The sequence below is a fragment of the Glycine max genome, chromosome 15 (genome assembly GCF_000004515.6).
Source record: "Glycine max cultivar Williams 82 chromosome 15, Glycine_max_v4.0, whole genome shotgun sequence".
Taxonomy (NCBI): domain Eukaryota; kingdom Viridiplantae; phylum Streptophyta; class Magnoliopsida; order Fabales; family Fabaceae; genus Glycine; species Glycine max.
In genome coordinates, this window is record NC_038251.2 from 6,847,191 (window position 1) to 6,860,168 (window position 12,978).

At 29.7% G+C, this 12,978-nt stretch overlaps 2 protein-coding genes across 2 annotated transcripts in view; both read right to left on the reverse strand.

Annotated features, from left to right (window-relative positions):
- Positions 1-960: 960 nt before the first annotated feature.
- Positions 961-4,558, reverse strand: LOC100800157 (GDSL esterase/lipase At1g29670). Its single transcript, XM_003547141.5, has 5 exons — positions 4,282-4,558; positions 3,987-4,111; positions 3,610-3,858; positions 1,755-1,998; positions 961-1,485 (listed from the first exon to the last, which is right to left on the reverse strand). Exons 1-5 carry the CDS (start codon positions 4,538-4,540, stop codon positions 1,247-1,249), a joined length of 1,116 nt encoding a protein of 371 aa, XP_003547189.2. The 5' UTR covers positions 4,541-4,558; the 3' UTR covers positions 961-1,246.
- A 6,763-nt stretch (positions 4,559-11,321) lies between these two features.
- The window catches only part of LOC100791711 (GDSL esterase/lipase At1g29670), a 3,005-nt gene continuing 1,348 nt past the window's right edge, over positions 11,322-12,978 (reverse strand). Inside the window, exons 2-5 of the mRNA XM_003546009.4 lie at positions 12,697-12,821; positions 12,339-12,584; positions 11,892-12,147; positions 11,322-11,787 (exon numbers count right to left, since the gene is read on the reverse strand). Coding sequence (XP_003546057.1) covers positions 11,564-11,787; positions 11,892-12,147; positions 12,339-12,584; positions 12,697-12,821 — 851 coding nt within the window. The 3' untranslated portion in view covers positions 11,322-11,563. The remainder of the gene's footprint in view (positions 11,788-11,891; positions 12,148-12,338; positions 12,585-12,696; positions 12,822-12,978) is intronic.

A 12,978-nucleotide genomic window follows, 5' to 3' on the forward strand; every position in this document is an offset into this window, starting at 1 on the left:
TAATTATTACGAAAATCATAAAAAATATTCATCATCATTTTGGATGAATTTTCAATTAGATTATCACAAATGCCTTTTAAAGTTAGGGAATGGTGGTCAATATTCTGGGGAGCTTTCACGTGGAGCATTTGGTATCAGAGAAATGCTGTGATCTTTGATGGAAAGAGCCTGGACAAAGGGCAAATTTTACAGAAAATATTATTCTTGGGTTGGTCGTGGTTAAAAGCATACCACAATTTTTCTTTCTAGCATTGGCATGCTAACCCTGCTGCGTGTCTGTCTTAATTGTCTCAGATCAAATTACACTACAAACCATTTTTATATTTCTATAGAAATTCTAATAATAGTTTCTGTTAATTAACATATAATATTTTAACCAGAAAACCATTTATTAATATATTTGTACATTTTTTACAAAAATATGTTACTAAGTTATTTGTTTTTTATAATATATTTTCAGTCATAAATTCTTTCTCTCTTAGCTTTTAAGTTTTATTACTAATGACAAATTTGGAATTAGAAATTTTTTTAAACTCAAAAGCTTTTCCTCTCCCTTCTTCCTTCACCCTTAAACTCCTATTTTCCAATCATGAAACCAATCTTATATATTTTCAAATCAAAAGTTTTGTGATATATATATAGCAACGTTGAGGCATAGAAAGGAAACAATGATAAGGTATCAGGTGAGTGAAGACTAACTTAATCGGTAAATTAAAAATATTTTAATATATATTTGATTAAAAATATATTTTCAATATCATTTAATAAATATTCTCTAATTAACAGTATTTGTTAAATGTCCTATATTAGGAAAGTGCAGTGCAGTACTTGCATATGAGCATATCTTAGGAAAGAAAGATTTTTTTACAGAATCTTAGGAAAGAAAGATGTAATCTTTTTAAGAGTATTTTTTATAGTATCAAGTTAAATGAACTAAACTTTATATTTTATATTTTAATATAAGGGGAGATAATATATAGTTACATTTCTCAAAGGGCTGGACAAGTGTAATTTACTTGGAAATTTAATAACGTTATAACTTTGATAAACAATATGTATCTCCGCACTTATATAAAAGAAATCGAAGACTATTATTTACTCCGCACTTATTTAGGTTGATATTATATCTTATAAAATTTATTGGAAACTATAAAATTAGGTGAGACTCGGTTAATAAGGAGTGAGACTCACATAATTTGATGATTTCCAATAAATTAACACAGAAACAATATGTTCTTAGGATTTCTTAATTATTTAAGGACGTATTGTAATTGGACTGAACAAGGCTCTTGATATTCCCTGGGTAAGTGAAGGCTGGATTAGAACCATTATAAGCAAGGGTTGCAACGAATCTGTTGAAAGCTTCTGTGGTACTGAGCCCATCCCAAAACACGTGTTGAGCCCTATTCTGGCATGCTGTTGAATTCTGAACACACAGCACATTCAACCCTATTGGGCAGCAAGAAGCATTCGTTACAGTGAAACCTGAAACACACATGGACCAGATTGTGTTGCGTAAGACATTCAAATGCTTTAATCTATAGGATGCATGGTTTTAAACAACGGTCCACGAGGTTAAGATATTTTGACAATCTATAATCGCATCACAATGGTAATTACGATCACATTATCAGTTGTATTTTTTCATAATGTAAAGATTTTTTCTGACTCACACAATCCCACGGCAACCACCGCAATTTAAAATCATGATTGGATGTGAAAAAAAGTGTAAGAAAATCGAAATGCATACATACCACCGGTATTGACGATGCCAAGGTTTCTGGCTGTGTTGTTTACAAAGATGAATTTGGAATCAGGAGCCCGGTTATTGTATTGGTCCACTAGAGATCTAAGCTTGCCATTGAATATTCCCGCAGCATTATTCATCACTTCATAGCAAGATCCATTTGTTTTATACGTAGTGATGGCATATGGAGAGCAGCCTATACGACCCATCCCTTGTAACACGAATTTTCTTGCCCCAAGTCGTTGCAGATGCTGCCCTCCAAAACCATATTTTCATAATTATAAATTGTTTTCAATATAGGTGTAAATCATACTAGGGTTGTCAAATGACGGCTAATAAGTTGGAGCCACATTCAACATGCACTGCCAATAATATGTGGAATCTATAATCAAAGTAAACTTTAAGGACACATGCTTTTATTGACTCAAGATTAATTAGTATAAATAATTTCAGCATCTATTTATATATAATATATTCACATAAATTTGTGAAAATTGAAATACTACGACGAGCCTATTTTTTTAACTTTCGAGGTCCTAGTGCTATATAGGGTTTTTAATTAACTCCCAAAAAATGATTATTTGACATGCCTTAAGAAGGAAAGAGAGGAAATAAAAAAAATGTGACGAATGTGTGATAAAAAAAATATTAAACAATTGTAAAAATTAGACTGTAAAAAAAATTATTTGTTGAAACCCATACGATGATTTTTTCAGTTTAATTGTAAGTCTTTACTCTTAAAAATTTTCAGTTGTTTAATTTAATTTTTGAAATAAATGTTTTATAAAAAAAATTGTTAATAAAATCCTTTTTTTCATTTTTCTTGTTTAATTTTTTAAAATATTATAAGTTTTTTCATTGCAATATTTTGATGGATCAGATATAAAAAGAGTGATATTTAGAATGATGAAAGGACTTATAATATTTAAATAAATTAAATGAGAAACAAAGAATACGAAAAAATGTTTTATGCAAAAATCAATTTAAAAAATATAATTAAATAAAAAATACAAAATTATAAAAATTAATACTTAATTAAACCAATTTTGTGTAAAATCATAGGTATTCTCTTTGGAAGGAAATCCTTGTCAAGAATTTGAATCTTAATTCATCATATTTATGAGAAAAACTAACATCTTCTATTAGCTAGGCTAAGTCTTTATTAGTAAATGTTATTAGTGGCTTCATTAGGTAAATTGTCGCTCTAAGAACATAAATTTAAAAACCTGAAAATTAAAGTTCTTGTCATGTTATGTATTATAAAAATAATTTTTAGACTAGTAAGTATATGAAAAAAGACTAAGTGAGGGCATGACCGTGACAAAACTCAAAATTTAAATTAATGCTTATTTAAATTTGAATTAAGAGGACACATACTCTCCCAAAGACTTTATAAATTGTTAGAGTTTATTGAAAATTATTAACTTTTGGTAAGTTTCGTTTTTTTATTTAATATAAATCAGTAGAAAATAATTATATGAGAAATAAAACTTATCAAAAACTATAATTTCTAAAAAATTCTAATCAATCATAAACAAACTCTTAGAAAAAGAGTATGTTAACATTTTTCTTAAACTAATATTTAATAAAGTCAAGGCCGCTATTTAAAATTTAAATCTGTTTTCAGATTAATATATTACTTTTTCAAAATTTTCTATTTATAAAAATTTAATTATTGAGATTCAAATAAAAATAAGTCAAAAGTGACTTCATATAGGACCCGACGCGAATCCAAACAATTCGTAGTATTGTAAATTAATAATTGATCCAATAGTTTGATTTGAATTTTATAATTACGAGTGCTGCGAAAAGCGCCAATTTGTGAGGCAAAGTGAAAAGCAAATAGAAAATTGTTAAAATACCTGTATATATCGAGAGTAGCGCCTAATAAGATCGTTCGCGTATCCCTCAAGGTCATACACTCTGCTTGTTCGGTAATATAGCGGAAGGAAGTAATTATTTATGTAATCACTGTTGCCTATATGCACGTAGTACAAGCACTTGTTAAGGTGTTGTCCAGCTTTCTCTAAACTTCCAAGTCTTGGAGCAATTTGGTAATATATATTCATTCTGTGATTCATGATTTGTCTTTCCAAATTGATATTGGCGCCCTGCGTTGTACGTGTAATTCACTAATTTAGTGGCATGCATGGGTGAGTATTGAATTGAAATACGTGTAAAATTATACCAAATTAAACCAATTAAAGATAGAGATGAACAAATAAAGAAGGATATATACTAGATGCGTGCCGGTCTCAGGGCGAATCCCTGCTGATCCAGATGCATAGTTGGCACCCTTAAGTATGTCCGAGCCACTAGTGTTTGCATTGGGTGGGATGCGTTCCGTAAATCCCAAAAGCTCAGCTACAATTAATAATGGTTAAACAACGTTAATTTGTGATCTAAACAAATGAAAAAAAGTGTAGGATAAGATAATACAGCAGGGAAAGGACACATGTCAACTAAGTATAATTAAGCTTTATTTTTATGGTGATTGAGAGAGAGAGAGAGAGAATTAATGCTACCATACGTACCAATTATGTCAGCTTGCGTTAGTCCATTGGTAAATCTACCAGTTGTGCCTGCTGGGAAGTCGATGCCATATGGTCTGTAATTGGATTTTGAATATGTTCGAAGGTTGTTGTTATTTCCATTGTCAGATAAATAGCCTCCAAAGATGAACATGCAAGGTGTTTGCTGCGATTGTCCATGGACACATTGTTGCATGCAATATGCAGCCAATAGAAGAAGAGATAGGTCCAGCCAAGGCTTAGTCTTAGCTTCCATCTCCATCCAGGAAATTATAAGAGTGTGACTAATAGCAACATGAAAGGTGCATGTATATATAGGGCGAGCTTACAAAGCTGTGTGTCCATTGTCCAAGCCGGAAGATTTTTTTTACTACCAAGTCAGAATAAAGCAATTATTATGAAGGCCGAAAAGTTTGACAAAAAAATAATAATTCAGCCAAAGAAAGTAATTAACACCATTGCTAAGATGACATGCATGTTTGGCAAGTTTTTTGTTAGTTTAAAATGATTAATTAATACTTTTATCTCTTTTTTATTAACTATTTTAGTTTCTTTTCTTTAATTTTTAAGTTCATGATAGAGTGGATCACTTTATGGGTTGGAGTTTGGACAGGGTGGTACATGATATAGAAAAATCCCTTTTATATTAGCAAACTTTGTAATAATTTAATAATCATGAATATATAAATTATATTAAAATTAAAATTTAACAAGTAAATATTTTTAAACATATAAAGCTATAAAATATATTATAAAAAATTTATATTTTGCTAAAAAAACAATTTATATTGTGAATTTGTAATACAAATTAAATTATTTTCAAACGAGGGTTTTTATAAATAGTTCGAGCATTCAAAGATAAGAATTATGTTAATCTTTTATGATACTAGCTCTATCATTTTATCCACTACTAGTTGGCAATCTATATCTGCATGATTGGCTGTGACTTAATCTTTTTGACAATTTGTGGTGGGCAAGGAAATAATTTGATCTTCACTAGTAAGCTAGCTAGACAGTGGCACTTGTGAAAATCCATGTGCAGCCTCTCTCTCTCTCTCTCTATTACGAGCAAGGTGTTGAATTTGCAGCCACCCTGAATGCAGCACCACTGCACCAGGATAAAATAATTAAAGTTTAAAGAGTATTAATTTTTTTAAAAGCAAAAAAAAAAAAAAACCTCACATATTCGTTAATTAAAAGGCCCTTTTTATTATTCTTTTCTTTAAAATACAAAATATTTTTCAGTTTTTGTTTTAATTAGGACTTACTTTTTGTTGGACCAATCCTTCTGCATGCATAATAATTAATTTTGACGGTGACACATGCATGCTCAGTGACAGTTCCCGAGCACATTGACTGGTCAAGGCCCCCGGAGAGGGTCTCATCCTTAAACTTAATTGTGATGGCCATGGGAGATTTATTTTTGGCTTGTCTTGCTTGCTAGGTTTGTGTTCGATTAATTTGGCAGAATTGTGGGCGATTACCTATATATATATATATATGGCCTCCGGTTTGCTATATATTCAAAAGAAGTGTGTCTGTTATCAATAGTGGACACGAAACTCACAAGCCATAGCATGATGCTTTGGCCTCTTTTCTTCCTTACAATGGTTGTAAGACTTTTACTTTAGTTCCTCCCTTATTTCTTTCTCATTTCCTCATTGGAGATGTTAGTTGTATGTCATTTTATCATATTCATTAAATTTTCGTGGTTGTGGGTTAGTTCCCTTTCCTTCAAGTGAATTTGAGAGAACTAAAATTAACATTTCACAAATTTAAAAAATTAAAAATATATTTAAATTAATTTATGATTAGTTTTTAATATTAGTTAATCAAGTAATTTTTCCCTTAGTTATTATGTCAATTTTTTAAGAATTTGACTCTTTTAATCTAAATATGTGTTAAATATGATTTTGGTCCTCCAAAGATTGATTCGTATTGGTTTTAGTGTTCCAAAAATAATTTGTATTGTATTTGGTTCTTGAAGTTTTTTAAATTTTCCTTGAGTCCTGTATTTGATTCCATTTTTTTGTTAAATGTAAACTACATTAATTCACTTGTTGTGGAGAATATGGTTGAACCTCAAACTGTTACAATCAATACATACGTTAATATGTTTGTTCCCTAATCAGGATTCATCAACAATAGAAATAATGAGTTTAATTATATGTAATTGTTTGTGAATAACAGAACTGTAATATTTTTTTCTTATTTTTACTGGGCACCATAAATGATAATGCTGGAAATAAAAAATTTAATGTTAAACAATTAGTGTTGTAAACTTCTAACATAGCATATTAACAGAGTTAAATAAAAGACTTAGAAAAAATTATTTTTTTTTGGAAGAAAAATTAATAAATGAGTTTATATTTGAGGAAAAAATCATATTTAACCATCAAAATATCAGATAAACTAAGTGATTGGATTCACGGTGGACCTTGAGACTAATTTGAAAGGCGGGCTTAGGGCCTAAAATTGGAGGGGACCCAAAAAGAGTTCAGAATTTAATGTGAGAAGGGAAAAAAAAAAAGCTTTCAATTCTTTTAATTGTAACGCTTCACCCGTATCTTTTTGACTTATTCGAGAATCATTTAATTCCAAAATCTCAACCCATCCTACCATCCAAAATCTCAACTCATCCCAACATTAAGGTTTAAAGAAAAATTCAATTTCCACTAAAAAAATTAAAGGTTAAAATATGTTCAAAGGTTTGTGTAAAATTTAAAAAGTGTTCTCATAAATTTTTTTATATTAATTTCCTCTTGATAAAAATAAAATATATTTTTATTAATTTTCAGTAATAATTCTGATAAAAAGTAATCTAACGTAACTAATAAACTTAAACATATAATTTGATTACAAGCAAATTAAATAATTTGAAGTGATTAAAATCTGTAAAATGAGTTAAACAATTTTCTACAACTAAAATCCCCAAAAAATTGTAGTTTTTTTTATCACTTTTTAGGTGATTTTTTCATACTTTCTAATGAGATTAGGATAGAAGATGAAATAACATTGAATTTTAATGTCTTTTGAGTATATTTGGAAAGATATAAAGAAAAAAAATAATTAAGTATGTAATAGAACCTTCATATGAAATTATTAAAATCTAATAAAAATATGCTTTATTTTTAAAAGGACAAAATTAATACAAAATTTTTATAATAACAAAATTAATATTTTTAAAATTTTACATATATCTTAAACATATTTTACCCAAAATTAAATGTTTATTCACATTCATCATCCACCATTTCTCCAAATTCATGAACCGAGAGCAATAAAAATATTTAAAAGTATTTTTAAATTTTTATTTCATTCAAAAAAGTCGAAGCCAGTATATGATCGATAATGAATTGAAAAAATGTTGTGCTAATTTTTACTTATACTTTTTTATGATAATTTTATCGGATGTTGATTTAATTAGATGGTTTTTTCTCTAAATTAAAAGTATCACAAGTGACTTTACCTAGTGAATTAATGTTAGCCATTAAAAAAACTTAGTTTGTCAAAGCTACATGTTTTCCACATGTATCAATTTCTTGTAGAATTTATTGATTGTACTTGTGGCTATATCGGTTGAAAAAAGGTTGCATGGTTAGACAATTTTATTTACTAAGAAAGATATGTGAAAAAGTATTGATCATTTTGTTGTTATCATTAATAATTTTTCATCTTGAAATGTTCTAACAAATCCGGCCTTCTTATAATAATTTTTCTGTTATGTTTTGTAAGTGATATAGACTATATTGTTATGGGCAGAGGAAATATTTTGTTGATAATAAATGAAAAAAATATATAAGAGTAGATTGAATGAAAATATTATTTATTTTTTTTAATTGGTTCAAATTAGTGTTATTAAACTCAAACTGATTCAATTAGAAATCAAAATCCTATGACTAGTCCGTCTAATTCAATCTTTAGATTGGAAATGCAATTCGTCCGTCTAACTCTATCATAACTCTTATTAAACTGATGATTCGGATTGTTCTAACCTAATCAAGTTACTCACATTATGAAAAACTTGAGCCATTTTTACACGCTGTTCAACTCACACTTGTCATATTGGATTCAAATTGAAAAACATTTTTTTTTTGCACTAGAATATATATTTAAACCCAGTACTCCTTAAAATATATTTGAAATTTGCTTTCGGTCTCAAAGTTTTTCTTACCTTTTCATTCCTAAAAATTATTTTGTATTTGGACCTAGTTGTTTCGTTGGACCCAATGGCGGGTGCACGTTATGTTATGTGTTGTTTGCCCTATCAGATTTTTTTTTATTTGTAAATGCATATAAAAAATTACTCCCATAACAAATTATATATTATTTCTATTGGATTTTTTTAATCCAAAGTTCAAATAAAACATAAGATATTCAATATAAAAACTACATACTTAAGCTCAAATCATTTGTAATTCTTATTATTATCATAGTAGCATAATAAAAAATACACACTTCACACTACATGGAGTATATTGTTTCATATAACATCTAAAAAATAATTTAATAATTATTTAGATAAGAACTATCTAAATATATCTTTTAGTAAAGAAAAACATAGATTAAATTATTTTAATATATTAGATTGTTATACTTTTTAAAAAGATATTAGAATAACAGTATATTAGATTGAATAAAAATAAAAGATAAATAAAGATTGGTTAAACAAATTTTAAAAGATATAATTTTAAATTAAGTATAATTCTATATAAGGATAGACTATTTTTTTCACTAAAATCATACAAATAAATAAATAAATCGTATCTCATGACATTAGTGTGTTGCTCAAGGATTGAAACGAAGGAAGGAAAAAAAATGAGAAAATTCTATTACAGTAAAAACAACCAAAAACTCGAATGACTTGTTTGCTTAAGTGTAAGTAAAACACTCATTTTTTCAAAACTTTCATGATATAATTGTTTTAAGAGCATTTTTCTTTTATTGTGTTCTTAATATAAAGAAATTAGAATTAATGATATTTTAGTGTTGATTATTTTAGTAAAAAGTGTTACATTACAATATGAATCATTTCTTTTTCTTACCCTTCCAAAATCACTCTCTTACTCATATTTTTTATTGATTTTCCTTAAATCTAATTAGATTTACTTTCTAAACTTATTCGAGTTAATGGAATCACGGTGGTCTCATTTACTTGTATTTTTTTTTCATTTTTCCTAAATCTAATTATTTCTTGTTCCATTAAGAAAAGTTTTTGGATCCATCACTCATTGAACCTCGTTAGTGTCATCTACTACGTAGCCATCAACTCCACCTTCACCGGCACTGCTTACTCTTAGGTCTTTGTGTACCTCATCAACATGACCACCAGCGATAATGTTTACATGAAACACAGGACCATGAATCATCTCAGAAGAAACAAATGGGTTTTGGGGGTAAAGTTGTGATCTTTCTCCCCTTTTTGGTTTAGCGCAAGTGCGCAACCACTGGAAGATTTTGTTTACAAGATCTTGAATCTAGAGCTAAAGCTTGGCTTGTCTATTTTGGGTGCTTTTTTAATTGAATTTGGATTTTAATAGGGATTTATGCTTGTTTTATTTTGCTTTAATATTAACTATGGAGATCTTGAATCTGGAGACCTTGAATTCAAAAATCTTGCCCATTTTTTGTAATTTTAAACTGTAAATGAAAAGCGGCTGTTTATAAAATCGTCAAAAAATGACTTTTAAAATTTTAAGTTTTTAACTAACACATCAACCTTGGGACAAAATAACAGTAGGGAACAAATACAAAATAAAAGATTTATTAGGGATTAAAAAGCTAAAAAAATAATGGGGAGAAAATGCAAAATTAAAAAAATTAGAGATAAAAATATATTTAATCTTTTAATCATGTATTAATGAATTTTGAAAAAGAGAAATATTTAGGAAAGTATTTTTCTTTAGACCGACAAGGTGTTTTTCTCAAACACAAAATAAGACAATATTTGCCATCTATTTATAAAAATAACATAATAATATAGAAAAAATTACTACACAGTTACATAAGTTTTCTTTAATTTCTGAATCCCTTCTAACCATGAGTTGTGGGCTATCGCACCTCTAATCAAGGTTCAGGATTAGCCCTGTTCTCCGTCCTTCAAATCCATACCTGATTTGAATCCGAACAATAAAATTTGTCATAGTGACACTTCTCACACCTATCCATTTTTTACACGACCTAGCCAAGACAAACACCCTTCATTAACCCATCAACATCCCATGATATCCTTATTATCTCCATTGAGGAATCTAAAGCCTATAAAACTGCTCTTAGATACTCAAATTGGCACGCAGCCATGCAACATGAAATTGATGTTCTGCACTCCAATAACACCTCTTGTTTTACACCCACTTGATGCAAATCTTGTAGGATCCAAATGGGATTTTTGACTGAACTTAAAGAAGATGGCAACATTGATTGGTTCAAATCTCACCCAGTATCTAAAGGCTGCACACAAATTCCTAATCTATAAATGTAAATTATGACCTCCTGTGCTTGAAGAGAAAGATTCGAAGACAAATGCAAGAAAAAAACATCCATAATATGACATGAGAAATTTTTTGTTTAGACAGCCAACAAATGAAACACTCATAATAAGGCCAAATTTTTTTTTCTGCACATTTCTCCTTATATGAATGGCAAAAGGAGCCTGTTATCTGTCTCAAATCTGCTGCATGAAGCTGTTACTCTTTTTTTTGTAGTTGGGTTTTCGGTAGGCTAATTGTGAGAGGGTGTTTGTTCTGTATTGGACATTTTTGTACCTGTTTCTCTGGTTGTATGTATATATATTAACTGTTATTTAACCTATGCCGTAACCCAAATTTGAAGGCAATTACTTTAGTGTTCTAAATTTGGGACGCTTTTGGTTTTGACTCCTCAATTAAAAATTTATTCTTTTTAATCTTTCAAATTCACTCTGGGATTGAAAATAACATTTTACGAATTTGAGGAAATAAAAAATAAATTTTAATTGGAAGACCAAAATAAAAAAATGTCTCATTTAAGGAAAAAACATATTTAATCTTCTGTATTTTAAGAAGTTTGAAAGCAAACAATTTCTTGTCATTTTATTCACTTTGGATGAAAATATACATAACATCAGCCAACAAGTAGTACTCACTAAAAAATATGCAAATTTCTTAACCAAAATTTTTATGCCAAATTACACTTAGACTTCTGAACACAAACATTTAAAACCTGAACAAGAAAAGGATGCGAAGACTACACAAACATTACAATTATAGTTATCACGGCACAGCTTATGGCTACTACAAGACCCTCTTTAGATCTGAGCTAAGCGATTGATATCAACAGGGTAAGCATCTGATGCAGATTGAGCATTGTAAGCTCTCCTACCAATGATGGTATTGGCAGCCTCAGTTGGATGAAATGCATCCCAAAACAGGAACGCACCCCTGGTCCTGCATGGGGTTTGCAGAGGCAGACATGTAACTTGACCATTGTTCCTTCCTACCCCACAGCACCCAGCATTTGTGACCCTAAATCCTGAAAATTTAAGACCACATGGGATCAAAATGAGCATGAAATATGTACAAATTTTGATTCTAAACAAAATATATGGCAAATGGTTCTAGGCAGAAAATAAGTACCATAGGAAGATGGGTTGCTTAAGATATCTTGAAAGATACCATAAACGTTTATATAGATGAATCTTGCATCCGGAACCTGGTTGTTGAGTTGATCAACAAGAGATCTCAACCCGTTGTTGAATAATTGGTTTGCAGAATTGATTCTTGCCACACATGTTCTACCATCTGGGCTGTTTTGGGCCAGTGCATTAGGGCTGCAACCTATTTGACCAACACCAAACAAGGCCATTTTCCTTGCCCCATATTTGTAAAGAATCTGAATCACAAGCAAGAACAGAACAATTAAATTTTTAATTTATGAATATGAACCTTATTTTGAGCGTCTAATCAGCACAATTAATTTTTCTTTATTGTTGTTTATATTTGTTACCACTACTAGTATTATTGTTTTACTTTGCAACAAAAAAATACTAGTTGGAGTTATGGTATGGTATGGACTGGACTAACCCTCAGTTGTTGAGCATATGCTTGAACAAGCACGTCAGCATACTGCTGTGGTGTGAATTGCCTGCTGCTGGAATAGATTAGAGGCATGAAATAGTTGTTAAGGTAATCATTGCTACCCATTCCAATTGAATAAATGCACTTGCTCAGGTAATTTGCAGTTGTGTTCTCATCTCCCAGTAAATTTACCATCTGGGACACTGTTCTTTGGTAATTTTGCACCTGCCCTCTAAAACTGATTCGGCCTCCCTACAAGTTAAAGTAGAAAACAAATGAACAAATTATAGCAAATAATTATGGCTACCAAATTAATGAAGAAAAAGAAGTTGTGCCACAGAGGCCAAAATTAATAAACAGGTACCAGTTGCTGTCCAGTTTCTTCTCTAATTCCGGCAGCTGCAGAAGCATAATTGACTCCACTAAGTATATCTCGGCCTCTAGCCCTTGCATATGGACGAATGTAACCGTTGAATCCCAAAAGCTCAGCTGTTAAACTTCAAGAGAAAGTTAGAGGAAAGAGTAAAAGATTTCATATGCTTAATTACGCTTATATATATAGAACTATTAAAGAATCAATTTAGTCTACTTCCAGAATACAGCTCCTATTTTCCTTTCTCCATGTTTGTTTTTACTTTTTATTACT

Coding starts and splice junctions, on each gene's coding strand:
- LOC100800157 (XM_003547141.5), bottom strand. CDS start 4,540: ATGGAGATGGAAGCTAAGACTAAGCCTTGGCTGGACCTATCTCTTCTT. Junction 3,859..3,986: donor CTGAGACCGGCACGCATCTA/GTATATATCCTT, acceptor CGTACAACGCAG/GGCGCCAATATCAATTTGGA. Junction 1,999..3,609: donor GCTACTCTCGATATATACAG/GTATTTTAACAA, acceptor TTTGGAGGGCAG/CATCTGCAACGACTTGGGGC.